General features: G+C 44.2%; 1 protein-coding gene across 7 annotated transcripts; it reads left to right on the top strand.

Moving 5' to 3' along the window:
• Positions 1–129: 129 nt before the first annotated feature.
• IFT27 (intraflagellar transport 27) lies at positions 130–20447 on the top strand. Of its 7 annotated transcripts, none has more exons than XR_014586315.1 (8): positions 131–285; positions 3307–3386; positions 4464–4523; positions 5188–5247; positions 6239–6356; positions 6669–6778; positions 6989–7204; positions 19512–20447. XR_014586315.1 is itself a non-coding variant. In XM_083842543.1 (7 exons), exons 1-7 carry the CDS (start codon positions 252–254, stop codon positions 7085–7087), a joined length of 558 nt encoding a protein of 185 aa, XP_083698669.1. In that variant the 5' UTR covers positions 130–251; the 3' UTR covers positions 7088–7240. The 7 variants fall into 7 exon arrangements, 3 of the variants coding, with proteins under 3 accessions (XP_083698669.1, XP_083698668.1, XP_083698670.1); XR_014586316.1 differs by lacking the exon at positions 19512–20447 and adding an exon at positions 13288–18284; XR_014586317.1 differs by lacking the exon at positions 19512–20447 and adding an exon at positions 13339–18284.
• Positions 20448–20918: the final 471 nt, after the last annotated feature.

Raw genomic sequence — 20918 nt, forward strand, 5'->3', positions numbered from 1 at the left:
CGCCCCAGAAGGGGGTGGGGACTCGCGTTCGAGTGACAGGACGCTCGGAGGGCGGGAAATGCGCGGAAACCAATAGTAACTCGTGATAGCCTTGATGAGCAGAGCTGGAGACCAATCGAATCGGAGAATGCTGAAGGAGGCGGGGCGCCCCGTTGCTAGGGCCGCGGCGTTGCTAGGGCCGCGGCAGAGCCGGGTGGCGGCCGCCGCCTTCCCCCGGATCGGGTCGGGTCGGGCCGGGCCGGGCCGGGGCCATGGTGAAGCTGGGCGCCAAGTGCCTGCTGGCAGGTGGGTCCGGCCCCATCCGCCCCGCGGGGAGCCGGCGGTGCGGAACGGCAGCGAGGGGAGGCGGCCCCGGGGCGGGGGAGGAGTGGGAGGGAAAGGGTGGGCGGCTGGGGCAGGCCTCGCCCCGGGGGTGGAGGGAGAAGTCCTGTCAGGGGTTGGGGGGGGTTGTCATGTCAGGCTGGGGGCTCGGCTGCACGCACAGGGGCTGGTTTCTCCCCGAGAGACTTGGAACCTGGAAAAAAAAAAAAAAAGGAGGGGAGGTGAAATCACCGGGTTATTTAGGCAGGGTGGGTGGTGGAGGTGCTGGAAGTGAGTACAGCTGGCTGTGAACGCTGCTGGAGGAAAACTTCATCGCCTTTTTTGTTGTTTTTTTTTTTGATTCTCTTCGTGGAAGTTCCATGCAGTTTGAGGCAGAAGCCCCAAAACAGAAGACCGTAAACCTTTGTGTGCAGACAACATGTGGGTTTCGCTCTTTGCTGCAAACCTGTTTTCTTTCACCCAGAATAAAACCTTTGCCTTCTTTTTTTCCCCTCAGAAAGAGATAACCATCAGCTTGCACAAAGCCAGGTGCAAGCTTGGCAAACAGAGAGCAGTTATTCTCCCTGCTCTTTGTTGGCGGTTACTGTGGACAGTGCCGTGGCCTGTCTTCTGGACTTGAAACTTGCACGTTCCTTCATGTGGAAGTTCTCAGATCCCAGTCTATAGGATTTGCTTAAGTCTTTCAGGTCTTGATGTTTATGTTATCAAAGGCCAATTCCATGACAGGTCTAGATTCTTGTAGATTTTCCTTGGATTACCCAGTTATGTGCTTAAACCCAATTGGGTTTGGAGCTGCGTTTTCAATTCTGTTCACAATACAAACAACAGAAATGTCCTGTTCCATATGCAGGGCTCCTAAATACTAGGATAATATTCATATATTATTGAAAATAATAAATTAATGTAGCATACCTGGCAAAATAACTTCTTTCTTCCAGAAGAGAGAGCTATAATGAAACGGATATGAGCGATGAGTAACTGCCGCAATCTGGAGGGAACAAGAGAATGCGCTTACGTTGGTAGGAGTGAAAACATCAGAGGTGGATCAAGAAATGCTTGTGTTCCTAAGGAAATTATGAAGAATAGAGTGGATCACAGTATTGGGAGCTGCACTGAGGTCAAGGAGAACAGCAGAGGGGAAAGGGCTTTTATTAGCAAAAGAGAGGCCATTAACTTGACAACAGAAAGCGATTCCTATGTTATCTCAAGGGTAATTTACGGACAAAAGCCAAAGATATTGTTGTTTGAGCTTACTGTGGAGATGCTATGAAGGGGTTTCCTTTGTAAAGAGACAGTTGTCAGCAGTAGGCATTTTACAGACGTGCTACGGTTTCTGGCAGAATAACGGAAATATGGATGGAGGAAAAGCTGTGGGATGCAGCACTTGCAGATGACACCAAACTAAATGAGAAAAGTGAGGAAACTTCTTTTGAGAAAGTGTAATGATATAATGGGCTAAGAGGATGGCAGAGAAGAATAAAAGAGGGGGAAAAAATGGGGCTGTCAAATTAAAGAAAAGCAACACATTAGGTAAGAATTTGTACTGGATGATGAAAATAAAAGCAGTCTACGCACTTCTGAGCAATGTATGCTTCTCTAACTCATTTCACAAAGACAGATCTAATTGTCTATTGAAATACAGAATAGCTTCCACCCAGAACGGAGTGTTGTCTTCAGCACAAGCTTGGATTGATCAGGGAACAAACAAGCTGATTTACCAGATTTTCCTGTCTAAATATTATGAGCCCAACTCAGCTCAAAGTAAGCAAGCATGCTAAAAGTGTTTTAACAAGAACCGCATTTAGTTAATGCATCTAGGAGCAATTGGCACCATCCAAAATACCCTTCCTACTCTACAGTATCATGCGAGAAGATAACTTTCCCAGTCTCCTTCACAAAGCCATCTAGGAAGCTGTAATAGGGTCAAAATACACCCCTTTCTGGATTTATTTATTGACAATGTAACATAGAGGATTGGTGTCCCAGGCTTGGCTGTTGTGAATGTTCCATTCAGGATAAAAGCTCAAACACTGAGATATTTAATTCCTGGTTTCTGTCCCTTTGAGCCATCCAGGCTGGTGAAAGGATATGTGAAGAGAGGGTAAGCCCTCAGGGAACGTTGCTAGATCTGTTTTGCAAGGGTAATGTTATGTTTCATGGAATGATTTGAGCATACCTGAATTCTGCAGTTCTCTGCCATTGCTTTGGGTCTTAAAGAGTAAGATTGTAACAGCGACTCAAAGCAGGGCAGCTCTCAGGTTTATCTGAAGTGTTCCGCAAACCGCACTGGTAAACCTTGGCTCTAGAAGAGCGAAAACTAAAGCCCCTTGGTTTGCCTTCCATACAGGGATGAATCAGCAGGCTCTTTCTCTCCAGCCAAGTGACATTTGCTTCTGTTATGCCCAGGATGCAACTAATGAGCCACCGGCAGCATTGAGTCAGCAAGAGTTGCTCACTTAGCAGGGTCAGCAAGAAGAGTTCATCGAGGAATGTTACAGCTTTGTAGTATATGAATGACCTGTCTCTCCCTTAAACTCAGTATATAACAAGAATTTGAATTTGTGGAAATGTGTATTCTAAGGAGAGAAATCAGCCTGTGCAGCCCAGTCTCCCATATCCTGGTATGTTTTTATCTGTAAGACACTGTATCTGGAAAATTTGAGTTCTTTGGTAAAGTTCTTTGGTAAAGGCTACGGGGTAGACGGGAATTGTAGAACAAACAGCAAGTCAAGCCTGATCTGCGGACCCTTTGCTGTTACTCATGGAGTAGAAATCTGATATTAGCAACAATATACATAATGGCAATATTTATTTCATCCTGTAGGTAGTACCTTTTAGATTATTTTGTGCTTCTTGTGACAGTTATCTTGCCTGTATTCAGATTTGCAGTGTCCAAGTTCTTATGGCATAAGATAGGAATAGAACTGAGGGAAAATAAGATTCTCTAAGATTAACTTTTTTTTTTTTTAATCTTTATTTTTTCAGGTGATCCAGCCGTGGGGAAGAGTGCTTTAGCTCAGATGTTCCGCAGTGATGGGGCTCATTTTCAGAAGAACTACACGCTGGTAGGCATAAATGACACAACAGACTCAAACTGCCAACCAACAGCTTCTCTAAGTCACATAAGAGAAATTGGAAGCTCTAGAACAAAATAAATAATGTGATTTTAAGTTCAGGTGTTCAAGGTGGATCTTATGTGGTTTTCTTTCTCTTGCAGCTTAGATTCTGAAGAGAAGCTATGTAAAGTTCTGTAAATCCTTACATTAAGTGGGTGCTGATTTTGAAACAAGGCAGAGTAAATCAATTAATTTTTATAATTTTCCTGCGGAACAAATATTTTCACAAGCTTTTGCGGTGTGAGAGAATTTCCCCCTTTAGGGAATGCTCTATGAAAAAGCATTGCTGAAGGAGAAAAGCTCTTAATTCCAACTATTAAATGTGCGTGTGGACAGTGTGCTTATCACTATGCAAACATGAAGATGTGCTGCACAGCCCCAAGATAATTATAATCTACAGAAACTGTTCCCAGATGAAGAGGATACAGTTTGCAGTCTTTCAGTGAGAGAATCAATGGTGATGACTAATCAGAGGCAGGATAAAAATAAAAGTAAATATAAGTAAAGTAAAAAAAGGAAAATATAAGTGCGGGGAAAAAAAACTAAAATATGTTTATTCATTGAAATAAAGATGGAAACCAGAAGTTAAGGATAGAAATAGAACAAACAAACAAGCTACAAAGCAGAATGAGATAAAAGGTGGAAGAGGCGTGAATAATCTCAGTCCCATATGTTAGCTGATCACATGGTTGGTGCAAAACGTTCTAAGGTATGCATTAGAGCAACAATGTGATAGTAAATGTGGCCCCACAGATATCAGCTAATACCCTAGTATACAGGCAAAGATCTGGACATTGGTATTTCTGCATCTTTTTTTCTTCCTCCTGAGCAAATCTACACATCTCTGACATGTAAGCAGGACTATGTTACCAGAACTATGAGGATCATTGCTGAGTTCCCAACAGTCTGTTTGATGGGATTGTAATGATTCACAAAAATTGCCTCAATCCAATGCGTAGTTGATATGTAGTTGGACAGGCTCTTAAAAAGTCTTCTGAACCTTGTTTTCCTGATTCTTTTTGACAGACAACAGGCATTGAACTGTTGGTGAAGGCTGTATCAGTTCCAGAGACAAGTGATAGCGTGGTGAGTTTTTCTGTGACATAAATTGGGTCAGTAAGAGACATCCGGAGCTCAAGCCTCACTTTCTATCTCGTTCTGGTGGAAGACTGCACTGCATGTTCATAAGGCCGTTAAGTTGCATTAAGGAAATGAGGCTGGTAGCATACAATTGCTGAGACTCCGGGGTTAGTTTAATCTTAAAAAATATTTTACATAGTTATATCTAAAGAGCATGTTAAACCAAAGCTGTTGCCAGCATCATTAGGTTTCTGTTCTGTCTTTTAAGACACTCAGTTTAGTTTATGTTGGAAGTTGAAACTCACCCGTTTTTTTCCTTAATGCCCTACGGTCCCACTACTGGGATGTGGACATGTGTATCATTTTATATAAATAGTGCAAGTTAGCTTCTTACTGTCTCACTCCACGTATTCTGTTTCCAGTAGGGGCAGAAACCATACCCAGGGCCCCGGAGGTAATCCTTTTAGTGTTTATTCATGAAAAATAGCCATTTATTTTCTTATCCTGTCTGAACTTGGGAATGCTCAGTGCAGAGAGCTTGTCTCTTAGGGACCCGAGACTGCTGTACTGAACAAAATGCAGGAATGGCAAGTTCCAGTATTTACCTTCAAAAGCTTGCCCTACACTGTGGTATTCCTGGCAAGAACCTTCTCTCTGCTTCTGCTTTCAGGAATTCTTCATTTTTGACTCTGCAGGAAAAGATCTATTTTCTGAGATGCTGGAGAAACTGGTAAGTATTATGTAACAGTCCTCTCCTTCCAAAGGAGTGCTTTTGCTTTGAAGATCTGAACTCCCCAGTCTGACAGATACAGCAAACTTTGTCTTTAACGTAAATGGGAGCGATTACCTCAATTGCCAATGCTTCCTGTTCTACCTATCTGAAACTTGTAAAAGTACTAGAATACTTTCAAGAAGAAAGCAGGCAGATAATCCTTCAGTTTTTTCACAAAAGAAATAGGGTTATTTAACTGGCAGTAGTTCTGTGCTGTTGCTTAAAGTTATTTTTATTTCTTAGAAAAACATCTATTTTGCTGCTATTCCAGCAGTGGTTTGTTGTTTGTGTTTTGTTTTGTTGGTGCTGTTTTTTTCTTTTTTTTTTGTTATAGTGATGTCTTTGCAACAGGACACATTCTTGTCCTTGAGCATAACACTGTCCTTGATACTTTTTTTTCTCCTTCACTCATTCCTGTCCTTACCTGTACAGTTCTCCATTGTGCTATCTCATCTGAAAAGGTGTAGGATCAGTTAATTGACGCCAAGTTTGATAAGATGGCAAAGTCCACCTAATGGTTCGTTGCTCTACAAGAAGCAGTTGCGCTGTTGCCCTTGCACCACGTCTGGTTTGCAAGGGACCCCTCTGAAAGCTGACTCAGCTTCTCAAACTGGCAGGAAACCTTTTTACTTTTTTCTCTAGGATTAATTTTGTACTGATTCAGCATGAAGAATCAGCTTCCTCAGGGATCAGATGAGTGCCAGAGCTGGTACAAGTAAAGGAGCAGGACCATACAGACAGGAATGGGGAAAGAAAGCAAGACCACCTCTCTCACTGCCAGCTACCCATTTAATCAACAGAGATGTGAAACCTCAGCCTGGGCGTTGGGTTCCTGCATATTAGGCTTTTTATTTTTGTCTCAGCATCTGTGTTTGCCGTGCAGATGCAGGCTGGCTGTTGACCACATCATTCTCATTAGAGCTGACAACGTTCCTTTCTTGCTGTGCAGTGGGAGCAACCAAACGTCCTGTGCCTTGTGTATGATGTCACTAATGAGCAATCTTTCAACAACTGTGCCAAGTGGCTGGAGAAGCTGAGGGCTCAAGCAGTTGGGATGTACATCCCAGGTAAGAAATGGGTGATATTCTTGTTGTCTGCTCCCCTTTTGTATGGCAGCAGTTGTTCCTGCTGATATGTGGCATAGAATATTTATTTTAAAGCAGGTGCAGGCATGGCTTCCTCCAATTCATCTGCTTTTGTCACAGCTCAGATAAGACATGAGTATGTTTCAGATGATGCCTTTGTGGAACCTTTTCTAGATAGTTTTAGACTGTTATCCGTGCCTCCGACTTTATCAGATACTTCTACAAATGTTCCAGCATTTATTACTAACAAGTCATCATTTCTGGTTTTCCTTTGTTTCTCCTTTTTTTCTGTAGGTGTCTTAGTGGGGAATAAAACAGATCTGGTTGGTCGTCGAGTTGTAGAGCAGAAACAAGCACAGGAGTGGGCTGACAAGCATGGCCTGGAATACTGTGAGATGTCAGTGGTGAGTATCTGCTCTTTTCACCATCTGTGGAAGTGGGTGTTGTAAAGTTATCTTCTCTTTCAGGTGAGGAAAGATAACTGGGGGCTGAATTCCGCATATTTGTCCTCTAACTCACCCTCAGTTTTAATCTGTCTTTTGTGAAGCTGTTAGAGCATAAATAGTAAAATGCTTATCCCATCTGTCATTCACAACTTTCTTGTTTCTTTTCAGAAGGAGATGAAAAATTTTGAGGCCCCTTTCCACATCCTGGCGAAGTCATTCCACCAACTGTACAAAGAGAAAGTGGAAACCTTTCACTCACTAGCTTGAGGGCCGTGACTGGGAATGACTTAATTAGCTTATGAGCTTCTTCTGGGGCCCAGAATCCTGCGGACTGGGATACAGAGAGAAGAAAAAAGATGATTGCTCCCTCATGGTTATCTTCTGGTAATTCAAAATAAACTAGAAATAAGCAAGTGGAAAGACATTCTTTTGGAGTTGCTACCTCAGCATTCCTTTTGTGTCCTCTAACTTGGTTCTCTGCTCACTGGAAGTCTGGTAGGTTGGAGGAGGCGGGGAGTAAAAGGGGGAGGGCGGAATGGAAATTGCCAGCTTTTTGCTTTGATAGTGCCTTGTCTCATGTCTCAGCAGACTTCCTGCTGCTACAAACAAGGATATAGAGGTTTGGAGGAGGAGAGAGGAAGCTGACAGGATATTTTTCAACTTAAGCAACACAGCCTTGCAGGGCAGGACTGATTCGGTCCTGCTACTTGAAAAGCATTTTCAGTAGGAAGCCTGTGCCCTGTAGTTGATACATGGAGACTCAGGTATATGGGGATTGAGGTGGATTTAGGTGTGTTTCTGGGAACGCCCAGAGTTTGAGGCCTATTTTAACAGTGTTACCCATATCATTTGTAGGACTGGTAGGCTGATGACTAGTATCTTTTTCTAACTTGTGGTATCTGGTTCTTTTCTTCAATGAGGCTGGCTTTCGCTGTCTGGCAGGAGCTGTCTGTCTTGCATCTGTACCACTGTCACTTGGTAATGCAGTGCCCTCTGCTGGCCCCAGGTCACAAGATTTCTGAAGAAGCTACCTCTGATGAAGCAAGCAGGACTTTCTACTGTCACATCCAAATTGGCATATCTGCAGAATGGGGTCGTATAGTAAGAATACCTCTTTTATTCCAGGGACAAATCTAAGACTTAAATTATCTTTCTTTCTTCATGCATTTGTTATTTTATGTGTTTTTGTGTCATTTTTCATCTTGTCAGCTGAGCTTTTCAATTCTGTGTTCTCATTAGATTCAGTTCTCAATCTCTTACTAGAATCAGGCTCATCTTTGTTGTTAAACTTCCCCTGCCTATCCTTGAATTTCAGAGCAAAGACCATGATTCTGATGTCACTAGTGGAAGCAAGACTCAGTAAATGAAAAACAACCTCGTTAAGTTACTTTGATTCAGCCATGTCTGGCTGGAAGTTTTGTATCAGAAAGGACAAAAGCCTAGAGAGAGCACTCTTTCGCGTGGTGCATTGATGTTGCCTCTGTAAGAATCTATTTGCTAATGCGGTGTGTGAAAGCATCCATGGTTAGGCACTGCTTTGCAGCTGGGCCTAGCACTGAGGAGCTCAAAACTGTAACCTTTCTCTCCTCCCAAAATTACATTAGCCTCCCTTGGGCAAGGTCGTTTTCATGGAGAATAAACACTGAGGGATTTTTCAGGCGGGCTTTTCAGGGATCTGTGTTTCAAGACTTTTATATATTTTATAACCATTTTTATGCTCAGTGCTAGGAATATAACTGTAGATGTTGTAGCAGAGTTTATGAAACACCTCAAGAATCTGGAATAGCAGCTGGGCTCGTTTCACTGGCAACAGCATGTCAATGCTGGGAATTAGCTAGGGAGCATGAATACCAGCTAAAGGGGTTAAGCAGGAGTTGAGCCCTCTAGGAAAGAAAATGAATAATGTTTTTGTTTGTTTGTTTGTTTTTTCCCTCAAGAAGCCACTTGGGAAAACATGACAGAACTAGCTGGGAAAGCTTTTACTTCCTCCAAATAAGGAGGACTCCTCCATGGGTTTAGGGTCACTAGAAGACTCACCCTTTTTGACTTGAATTGGCATCCTTGTTGTACATGGGTTGCCTTGTGAATTCTGGGGGCTGTCTCTTTATTTACATGGGCTGGGTAGAGGTTTGCCTGCAGATGTTAGTGCCTCTGACTATTAAGAATAAAAGCTATTTTGGATGCTGTGCTGATCTAGTTAAAGAACTAAAGAAGGTTTGTTTTGATTCGGTAGCTCATTTGCCCCTAGTTCTACTGATGATGTGATTACAACACAAGACAGATATTTTTTCATACTGAAAATATCATGCCAGGTGTGTCTGCCACCTGTGACGTGGTGTAGGGGGGGAATGAATGCCTTGGGAATAGGTGATGAAATGAATCTTGTATGATCTTTAACTAGGGAGTTCAATCTCTCTGCCCCAGAAAGACTTCCCATAGCTTCAAATAAACAGTCAAAATGCGCCAGTAAGGTGAAGATTGGTGAACATTGTTTTATTAAATGAACACAAAAGCTGGAGGATCTCATTAAGGGAGTGCTTGCAGAGGTGATTTGTGATTTATAGGGAAGCTGCTTTTGATAGGTTAGTGAAGAAAAATGCATCCCATGGAGGGAAAGATATATTGCCTGAGAGAGGAAACATATAATCTAATTAGCTATCAGTAGGGATTCACCCACTGCCCCTTTCCTTCTTTCCACAGGCCAGGACTAGAATTAGGAAAAAGGTTGTCTCTAAAGCACGTAGCCCAACTTGATTTTACGGCACTATTTCAAGGACTAACGTAGACACGATTTAATGTCTGTCAAAATGGTATGTTTGGTCATAACCATCTCAGTCATTCCAAATGCATTTTAAAAGCGTAATATATTGTTCCTTCGTGGCTAATGTGCTATACAATACCAGCATGATGCAGGCGATGCTATTTTCCTAATTCGACCTTGATTGTAGAGACTAGTAGTGAAGGGTGAGTGGAGTCCATGGGAGCCAGATACAGACAGGCTGTGAAAAAGAGTTCTGTGTCTGCGTGAAGGAGTTTGGGTAGTGGGTAGGTGAGCTAGATGAGCAGGACGAGTAAGAGTCTGAAGCCATTAGTAATTTCTCTTACTGTGGCCAGCAGCTGTTGTGGTCATATCTATAGAGCGAGGATGCTTTTTGCTGCTTATAGCCTTTGCAATTCCCTGAATTACAGACACCGTGGAGGACAGTGGGAGGAAGGCAGAAAGCATGTCTGCTGACCAGGAAGCTTGTTGTCTTCTTACAGCTCCCCTACTTTGTCCAGCTGTGCATGCTGAGCACCTGCAGCACTGAATGTTTACAACCTAGAAGAGCCCCAGCTCAACCAGAACTGAAATTTCAAAAGAAGGGAGAGAAAACAAGCAGCATTTTTAACCGTCTATAAGAGATTAATATATAGTCCTTTTTTCTTGCTTGCTTGTTTGATTAAAAAAAAAAAAATCTTTCCTCCTCAGAGCCCTTCCTTCTTACCTTTTCTTTGGTCCTCATTTCTCATGTTTCTGCTCCACAGAATCCCTCTTACACTTGTGCCCTGCTTTACATGGCTTGAAACATTACCAGCTGATTTTTAAAGCCTTCTAATTTCTTAGTTGGCTATTCCCAATGCTACCTTTCATCTTAGAGAGATTAATAGACAAAAAAAAAAAAAGTGGAATTTTTAGTCAAGTTGTCATGGAAGAATGAACTTTAGGAAGCTGACTGACATTCTGAAATTTTACTGGAAATCCATTTTTGTAAAGTTGTCGTATTAAAGATGCTTCAGTGGTTTGGTTTTGTTTTGCCAGACATATTCTACCATGAAGTGAAATGCAGGATGTAGAACTGCAGAAAGATCAGGTTTTATTGTGGGATTTAATAGGAGTTTCAAAGCTGATCATTCTGTGATAAGAGCTGTTTCAGTCTTAACAATGGAGTGGTCACTGCTGTTCATAATAAAGCATTAAATATACTGAAATGGGGCTGTGAAAAAGTTCCTTGTAGAGATTTATTCATTTTAGAGACTTAAAACTTTAGAAAAGACATCTTTCAGAAAACTGATCTGATAAATTACACCATTTGGTCCAGGGTTATTTCTGATATAACTTCGGCGACTTGAAGGGCTGGATTTAGTCTTTTATTCCAATTGACTCCCTTGGGTAAGCTTCATTTCTTTACCTTCTATACATCTTGGGCCAATCTGAACTGATAGCAAAAGACACATGATGTTGTTGAAAATGAAATACTGCCTTGGGGCAGAAGGATAAACCGTGTGGCCTCCCGAGGTCCTCCAAGCAATACTTTATATAATTCTATTAGATTAAGTGGGGAAAGAAGTAGTGTGGAAAGCACAAAACAGGCTAAGTCATAAACTAGCAATTAAACCGGGAGCTGGGCCGGGCTACAGCAGAAAACGTACAATCTATCCCAATTAAGAGCTGTATCTCAAGAGAAAGCAGGAGCCTGACGCAGGTGCTGACAGCAGGGAAAACACTGTATTTCTGTTCTGCGGGCAGCAAATGCTTTCTGCTGGTGCTTACACAGATCCGTGGGGGTCCGTACCCTGCTCAAGGCTGTGCTCTGCTTTTAATGATTACTGTATCTGTGATGTTCAGGTGGCAACTGCTTGCAGTTGTTGTCTCATCTGCCTGTATAAAGCCAGCAGTGTGATGGCAGATCTCTGCTAGTAGCAGGAAGACATTCCTATTCTTGATACCATCCGTTATGGGACCCCTCTCTCTCCATGGGGTCTCGGTCTTTCTTTTCCTATCTCATATCGACTTCTTGATGGAGAATAGCCACCTCTGTTTGTTCTTAGCAAGTAATCTTTTCGTCTTGCAGATGGTACTCCGTGGTCCTGCGGCTAAGAGATTTCTAGGACCTTCTGCAGCAGAGGTGGATTCTGAGCAGGAGCTATTCAAGGGCCATGTTGGCCCCCCCACGTCCCTCTTAGCCTGAGGGCACATCATCTCTCTGCTTCTCGCATCCCATTTCCTCCTCCTGCTGTCATCTTGCCTTGAGAACAATGTCTTCTGTGCCAGTTGCCCTTGGCTCTGTTGACCCGGAACAACAATGCTTGGGGGAGGGAGAAAGCAGAGGGCCCCTCAGCCTCTGGTCCTTTCGGTGCACTTAGGTGTTGTGACTCCCTGTCAAAGTCCCCTGAGAGATCGGGATGTTGCTCAGTCCAGAGTGTAATTTTCTGGCAGAAGACCCCCAGCAGAGTCCTGGCAGCCTCGTCTTGGCTCTTCAGAGCTTGCTGCAGTGTAACTTTCACAGACACTGGCTGTTCTCATTCTGACTTGGAGTTGTGGATTTATTATTATTATTATTATGTTTTTTACTCATTGGGGGGTCTTTCTCTCATTTTTCTGTCACAGCTTCACATATTTCCTCCCCTAGAGCTGTTTGTCAAGAAAAGCCCGGAATTGCTCTCTTTCCTGGTCTCTGAGATCAAATCCAAATTTGGCAATGTTTAAAAGGGAAATGTGACAGACCCTACATGCCAAGCCGGGGTCGGGGATGGGGTCAGTTTGATGAGTTTCCCTCCAGCCAGATATGCATCAACTGGAGAAATGTGGAGCCTGTAATCTTTCTGCACAAGTACTGGAAAAATATACAATGTGAGGACCTTAAGTTAGGGACTGTTAGAACAGCTGCATAGGCAGAACCGATTAGCTGCTGTGTCTTGAACAGTGGAAATGCAGGAGCAGTAGGAGAACAGGCGAGTGTGTAGGAAAGAGTGGGGTGTGTATTCCTTCACGAAAAGCCCAAGGGATTTGCCGAGGCAGAGTGGGAGGGTGGGAAATCTGAGTGGAAAGGCCTAAGGGTTTTCCTCGCTTGTAGAATTATGTATGGAAATCAAGTGGGAGGAAAAGTAATTTTTGCTTGAGCCATTGAGGGAAAGTGAGGATACATGCTAGTGCTGCAGGTTGGAGAACAGGTGGCGAGAATAAATAACTGAACATAGATTTTCAGGGCCGAGATCTCCGGGCCAAGGTTGGTTTGGGGAATTCAGAGCTATGACAAGTAAGGTCAACAGTAGCCATCAGTTTAGGTTTAAGATGTAGGGCCTGCATTAGAACAAGGCAGGGTGAGTTAGAGTCTGCGTGACGGGGTCAGCGCTGGGGTTTGATAGGGCAACAGTGAGAACCCATAATGACAAGTAATGGGGGGAGATAATTATAGTACGCTGCGATGCTCTGAGGAGCAGTGGCTGAAGTCAGCATATTCAGGTGAGACCAGAAAAAGCAGGTAGGCTACAGACACTGTCAGACTAAAAACAGTGGAAGAGTGTGAAGAAGTGCTGGAAATTCAGATTGAGTTCAATTCTTCTAAGGGGATTTCTGAGTGGAGGGTAGTAGACACGATTATTACCCACAGAGCTTTGTATTATTACAACACAAATTAATTCTGTTGTTTCTTTTGCTAGAAACTGGGTGATACGTTTGCTTAAAGCTTTTTTTTTTTTTTTTTTAGGGGGGTGGGGGGGCAACCAACCCATAACATTTATGCATAATTGTGCTGCAGCCTCCTGAATACATCATATCCATCCATTCAGAAAACGGAAAGAGAACCTGCACTTCACCTGACCAAGCAGATGTGATGGCTACAACTTGAGCATTGACATTTCACAACAAAAACTGTTCGTGACCAGTTCGTACTGCAGAAGACCTCCCCAAAACACCAATATGTAGCCTCAAAAAATAGAAAAATGCAATGTATATGTGGTCAATGTAAAGCAGGTAGAAATCACCTTGTTCACAAATAAAACTAACTACGATTAAAAATGCCCTCAGCTCTGCATGGGAGGAATCTCTTTCCTGTGTTGGTTTCCCTTCTTTGCTTTTGCTAATCTCTTTTGACTCTTGCAAAGCATCACGTACTCTAACAGTTGTGCGTGGCCATTGCGTGCTATTTCTAGGACTTTGGTTTTGTGACGTTGGATGGCTTCAGTGTGGGGACTGTGAGCCAGGACGTGTTGGAATTCAGGTTGCAGTTTAAGCATCAGGCATGAAATCGGTTTGTGAGGGCAGCAGAACAGAGGCTGGGAAAGAGTCCCACAGAGTTAAGATAAAGCTTTTCACTGCTGTTGTCAGCAGAGGTATCAGGCTGCAAGGAATGGGAAAATGTTAGGTGGGGTAGGAGTGCTGTTAGGTTTGGAAACTGGCAATAACAGTGTGTTTCTTGGAGCTGAGGTAAACGTAGAGGAAAAGAAGCTGCGAGTCTCTGGATGCAGATGTCAGGGAAGGTAGTGGAGGAGGTAAAGGAACTTTCTTGGACAGTGCCGTGACACTGGGAAAGGGCAGGAGGGCATTTCGGGTATGGATATAAGCAGGTTAATGCAGCTCTTTCTGTCCTTTCTAGTCTCTGACCCCACTGAGACCTGGGGATGTTTCTTTTAAGTGGACTGAGTCGTTGCTGTTGGTGCCCACCCAGCTAAGGCTGCCACTAGGGTGGCTTTCCCTCTTCAGTAGGGCAGAAGCGATCACTGGATGCCGTCTGGGTCCACAACCTTTCTAATATCTGATTCCTCTACACTCTCCATGCCTCTTGCCTCTCGCTGGGGTTATAAACCAATGCCAGGAAAAAACACTGGTCCTTCTGTACACTGCCACCCTTCCCTACCCCTCTACTCTCCGTCTGTGCGAGGCTAGAGCCTGTGCCCTGCTCGGCTGGCTAGTTCTGGCACAAAACTGGACTGGTACGGGAGCGAGAGAGCTGTGCCCACGTCGGATGCGCGTCTCCCTGCGGGTGAGGGGCATCCGAGGCAGGCACCCTTTCCTCCTTTTGTCAGACTGCTCTCATTTATTATACCATCTGTTTTCCCAGTGCCGGAGATGATGCTGGGGATATGTGACTTGGGGCACTCAGGCAGAAACTGGCCTGCACAAGGCCGGCCATGTGTTTGCCTCCTAGCAATGCAGCGGTCAGCAGCAAATTCTTTGCCGCCGCCTCCTCTCAGTATGGGAGAGAGTGAGCGTGGGCCTGGGTGTGTAGGAGACACAAAGAGATGAAATATGTGGAGGGGGGGCGAGGCAGGCGAGGGGAGATGCGCCGGGGTCCATGGGTATCAGCTCGAGAGGACCAGGGGAAGGAGGGACAGACGGACAGATGGGGAGAGGGGATGAGGAACGGATTGGCGGGAGGGAAAGACAGGCGGAAGAATTGGGGTGGGGGGAGACAAAGAAACGGGCTGGCGGGGGGACAGCGAGAGCAAGGCTGAGCGGGAAGGACAAGCAGGCGGATTCGGTCGGTGTGTGGCGGGGAGAGAGATGGATTGTCTGTGGGAGAGATGTGTGTCAGCCAGGCGCTACGGTAATAGGTAACTGGATAACTACAGAGATGGAGATAAAGCGATTGCGTGTGTGCGTGCGCGTGTTTGTATATGCCTGTGTAAGGGGGAGCTGAGTGAATGACAGGGAGGGAGAACAGCCATGAGGAACGAGGAGAGAGATAAAGCAGAGCTATAAGAAGGAGCAAAAGAGCAAAGCTAGAGATGAACCGTGGGAAAAAGGGAGATGTGGCAAGGCGAGGCAGCCTCGCAGCGCAAACAACAACTGGGATTTGGCAGGGGGACAGGAGGGGGCTTGTATGGGAAGAAGGAAGACTAACAGTGTTACCGCTTGTGTATTTGGGGCTGAGGTTCTCTTACTGGGGCAGGAGAGAGGACGCAGGGCAGAGATCAGAGCACAAATCCCCCGTACTAAAAGGAAGCATTTCCATGCACGCATGGCTCACTGCTGGTGCAGGGACCCAGTGGACCAGGGAATGTAAATGCCAGTGTGCAGGCGCAGGTTGTTTCCTGCCTGCTGAACTGCAGAGTACCTGAGCATCTGCAACCTGTGGGCTGCCTATTGCCAGTGTACCTGCTTGGCTGCTGGGAGCTGTTTAAGATGGCAGGTCAAGCATTTATTTATCATTTTCTCCTCCTCCCTCTTGCCCTTTATCCTCGCAGTGTGCTCTCAATGGAAAAGGAGACATGAAAAACACAGCGCCCAAATTCACAGGCACCTTCTTAATTCTTCCACCTCGTGTCATACTCGCCACCTTGCTTTGCTGCCTGACTACCACCACCCCTCCCCTTGACCATTTCTTTTCTTTTCTGTCCTTTTCTGTGTCTTTTTCATCTCCTCCCTTATGTCTTCCTTCAACTTTCTATCATTTTAAATTTTTACCCTTCCCTGTAACTCCATTCCCCCTTCTCTATTGTGCTCCAGACTTCTAGGTTATGTGCCTCCCCTTGTTGTTTCAGCTTATTCCTTCTGGTTGCCCTGTTTCTTTTCTTTTGCTCCTTTTAGTCTCTCCCTGATTCCTCCATCTCCTTCTGCCTGCCTGTCTGCCTGCTTTCTCTCATTCACTGTCTGTCTCTTTTGAACTGGGTTGTGAATTCTGTTGGCATCAGAATGGGACAAACTGTAAAACCGAGGTTCCCGGAGGGCCAGGTTGTGATCATTTTATTTTTACAATGTCCTTGGATGTATAAAGGTGTTTGTTTGAGGGGGAGGAGCAGTGCATGTGCTCCATGTGGGAGAAGAGAGGGGAGTGCAGGCCAGAACGAATGAAGCTTAAAACTAATATAGGTCAGTTGCAGAGAAGAGTCCCAGTGGTCTGTGAAGCAGAGAAGCAGTTTGTCGCGTCAGACCAGCTACTGGAAAGATGGCAGCTGAACAGTTTCATCCAAATGACGCGAGCAACCTGGAAAAGTGTCCTGTCAAAGAGTGCAGCGGTGGCGAGCAGGGGAGGAGAGCCAAGCCATGCACAGCTCATCTCCGGCCACCTCCCTAACCCAGGGAATAACCAGCCTGAGATTCCCTCTTCCTGCCTCCGAGCTGTCTTCTCCTGTGCGTGTCCCTCTGTCCCCATGTGGAGGGGGGAGCAATGCTGAGGTACACCTCCCGGTGCCCCCTGCCAAACCTGCTCGCTGGGCGCTGGTGGACAACAACAGACCTTTGGAGGATGTCCTGAGGTGTGTGGCCAGCCTCTGCTGGGGTCGGCGCTGCCGATGAGCCCCACACAGCCAGCAGAGAGATGTCACCGAGGCTCTGGGCCTGGCCTGGTTGAGCTGGAAGAGCCGAGGGCTCTCCCTGGCACTGCTGGGAGTTGATTTGCTCTGTATAAGAGCCCTCACTTGCCATGATTTGCCACAGTATGTGTAAACTCTGCACATACCGTTCCCAGAGATCTTCACAAGTGGTTAGTAGTTGCAGTGAATGACTGAAAGTGGCAAGTCCTGATGAGCCCAGCATTTGGCCTTGGAACTTCTGATTTCATTTCTATTAAGAGTTTTGTTGCTGTAGGAGGTTAATCTGCTAAAATGACATCTTGATATCAAAACAGACATCCAGATTTTCAGAGGTGTTTGGAGCCTATACTGCTCTGTAAAATCAACGTGAGATGCTGACTGCTCAGCACAACTGAAAATCAGGACAGTTCTTCAATGTCTAAACATGGAGTTAAGAGCCTAAATAGACATATGTGTTTTGTTTTCTTTTTAAAATAGGCCTTCATTCCCAAGGCAGGGAATGTCACCCATCTTCAGCTTCTGTCCATGAGCATACCAGAATGCTTCAGTCTAGCATCTGACTGCCTTAATCTGATGTGTTTAGCCTACTTCCTCTGTAGGAATTCACACTGCGGCCCCTAAAGCATTGTGATGGTAATATAGAACCAAATCTGGGGAATTCATACAATGGCTCTGTGGTCACAATGCACCAGCTGGCTTTCACTGGAACAGTGTCTAAAGTACACGCACATCTCACAAGATGCCTCCCTGACTATGTGAGACTACAAAAAGAAACCCTCCTCCCATTAAAATCTGTAGCCTGTTATCACCGGTATCAGTGGGACCCTGTGATTTTGAGCTTTCTAAGATTCCCCACTCACTGAGCTCCTGATTAGGTGTTGGGATACATGCTCCTCTTGATTTGAAAAATCAGAGCGACAATATAAATTATCCCAGAGCCTAACCACTTATTTTGTTTTGCTTAGGATGTTCCTTCTAGGGTCTCTTTTAACCCTGATTTATTACTGAGCATCAGAAAAATTAAAAGTTCGATATTCCATCCCTGACACCATAGGCTATCTGACAAAACAAGAGCTAGGGGGGTCCTAAAGAAGACAGATGGATATATAGCTGGTTTGCAGAAGGGTTACCTGCAGCAGTACCACCAGACCTCGGAGAACAAGTCTGCCCCATACAGGAAGCCTCGGCGATGCCTCTGTGGCAGCTGAGGGTACCAGATGGCAAAAGCTGGTGTTTAGGCTGGATTGTGGCTTTAAATGGTAATACCGAATAGATGAGGCTGGACAGGATCCTCTTCTCTGTCCTCATCTGTGCCCTTTACACTGGAAGAAAGTCTGATATCAGGGAATATTGATCAGGGTCAACATGGAGCGTCTTCACTGTAGGCCTCGCTTTCCTCCAGCATTTATCACTGTACTAATGTTTCCAGGAAGCTTCTGAAAATCTTCAGTTCAGAAAAAAAGGAACCAACAAATTCTCTTTCTTGCCTTATTCTTTACAATTCTCTTCTCTGTTTATTGCTATGTTTACCTGAGAATGGGCTTTTTTTTTCTTTAGGAGTCCTACCACAGCTGCTGCACATTTCCTCTCTGGCATTTCATATACCTATTTGTCAAAAAACGATGGCTTTTTTAACCCGTGGATTCTGACCAGAAGACACCATCCCTGACCACAAGAGGCAGGTCTGGGATGAGTTCTAGTCCTGGTTAATGAATGAATAGACAAAGGACTTACTTATTTCAAACAAGACTGAGTTACTTGTGCCCATATTTCATGCAGTTCCAGTGAGACGCATTGCTCTGTGATCTGTTCAGGAGACCTTTTACCTGCATCTTGACTTAAGAGCAAATTCTGATCACAAAACCTGTGCTATACCCTTTTCACCACCTTCTTGTGAACAATGTGTGATTCTGTTCGGGTTCTTTCCTCCTCTTCTTTGTTTTCTTTAGCTCTGATTTTCAGGTGTTTGCTTATCCAGGTGTCAAGGCTCTGTACCTCTTGGCCCTGTTTCCTGGAATATGCTTCCAGGGCTGGAGGTATATGGATGGCTATGAGAACAATCTGTGCCTGATTTGGTTTTGCATATGGATGGGAAGGAGGGAAAAAAAAAGAAAAGAAAGAAAGGGGAAAAAAAAAAACACACAAAGCTTTACATGAAGGGTCTGAAGATACAACAAAGGAGTAGGAATGACGTAAATAAATGGGTCTTAAATAGGATTTCTATGGAACATGGTTTATGCAGGAGTAAGGGTGCGTAGAGGCTTGCATTCATTTATACACAGGACAGGCCAGCACAAAGGTAACCTGGGATTATAGATCAAGTGTAGAAAAATGTACATTCTGGAGTGGAAAAGTATGAGGGACAACATCTGGGGGGTGTGGGGGGTAGTGTCTTTAGTTTAACATAACTAAATATGCATAACATAACATAACATGCAAATAAGTGGGATAGATATTCTGTTGAGATAGGGGAATGTCCTCACAACTGATTTTCTCTGCTAGCCTTATTCAGTAAGTTTACATGTCAATGTGTATATATATATCTCCTCATATCTCATCACTGAGGATACTTTACCAAATACTGTAATTCCAGCTAGAGTGACTGGTTAGCAGCCTGCCCTCTGTTACAGTTAATGGGTTGCAGACATTGATTTTTTTTTCTATTCCTATTGATTAGGAGGCTGCTGTACACACAAACCTCAGCACAGCATGGAAAGAGGAAGAGAGGCAAAACAGTTCTCATCCCAGCAATTCATCATGGCGGAAAATTCATCCTGGGAATCCCAATCTTCTCCCACTATCTCTTTCAAGTAAAGAAGGAAGCCTTTCCCTTTCTGAAGAATTCAACCCACAAGGCACATGAAATGACACTGCTTTTTCCAGCCATCTTCAAGGAGCAAATATTTCAAAGGTTGCCATTCAATGGAAGAAAAAGCTGTGTGAGACAAAGGAGCCTTGTGCTGATGGCACAGGAGTTTCAACTTCAAGACTCAATCTGCAACAGATTTCTTGGACAGCCATTGATACCCAATTCATTTATGAGAGTACCCAGATCTCACTAAAATCAGTGGATAGACTTTGGTGAGCTTTGGGATTTTGTTTCAGTGCCTCCACAAACTATGAAAGTGTTGCATTATGAGAGTGTATAAGACTAAATGATATTTTTTTTTTCAAAAGATTTAGTTTAGAAGAGTATATAGGTCAGAAACTGAAGGACTTATGTATTGTAGCCTTATACCCTCATACTTACTCGCTGTTAGAGTTCCACTCATATCTAATGCAGGAGCTTTTTGTGCGCTCTCACGGTGGCACCAGCACTGCTTTTGCACAGAGTCCTCCTCAATTTAATCATTAGATCTCCATGCCATGTATCTCCCTTCTTCTTTCTTCCTTTCTGGTCACAATGTTATGCTAGAGATGAATCTCCTATAGTATTTGAATATTTGATATTTACATTGTCTTTCATGTTGATTCTCATGTTAAAAGACCTCAAGATAAGGAGAGATGACCACTGAGGTGCTGTTTGTTTTTCCATCTGAATTTCTGTCTCCATCATCTCTACCTTCTCTACCTGTGATTTTCTGGCAAAAAAAAATAAACAAAAAAAAAATCTGTCTTCGGTTTACTAGTTTCTAATTTGGTCTAAGAAAACCACCAGCATGCAGATATAATGTGAATAATGTTTCTTATGAACTTTTGGTCCCTCAGCTTTGGACGCCAGTGATGACTGCTCCGATCACCCCCCCTGCTTGCTTAACTATACAGATATATGGTTTTTTTCAACTTTCTCCAGTGAAATTTCTTTAATATTAATTCTTTTTCTGGATCATATCTCACTTCCATCTTTTCTGCTCCATTGACTTTCAGTTCTATAATCATCACCCTAACCCCAATTTATTCTTCCTAACATCTTCTCTGCTGGTGTATCTGTCTATTAACACCTCTGCTCTGCCTGCAGAACAGCTGCATCAACTCCATCTCTTTTACATCTCATTACAGCAGCTCCTCCTGAGATGGCCTGCCCAGTATGAAGATTCCTAGATACCAGATCACTGTCTGATTTTTTCCTACGAGCTGAAAAGCC

This window comes from Anser anser, assembly GCF_964211835.1.
Source record: "Anser anser genome assembly, chromosome: 1".
Taxonomy (NCBI): domain Eukaryota; kingdom Metazoa; phylum Chordata; class Aves; order Anseriformes; family Anatidae; genus Anser; species Anser anser.

What these genes read in the sequence shown, in the direction of transcription:
- IFT27 (XM_083842542.1), top strand. Translation starts at nt 252, where the DNA reads ATGGTGAAGCTGGGCGCCAAGTGCCTGCTGGCAG. An exon ending in TTCAGAAGAACTACACGCTG is followed by an intron (nt 3,387 to 4,463) that starts GTAGGCATAAAT and finishes TCTTTTTGACAG; the next exon opens with ACAACAGGCATTGAACTGTT. An exon ending in CTGAGATGCTGGAGAAACTG is followed by an intron (nt 5,248 to 6,238) that starts GTAAGTATTATG and finishes CTTGCTGTGCAG; the next exon opens with TGGGAGCAACCAAACGTCCT.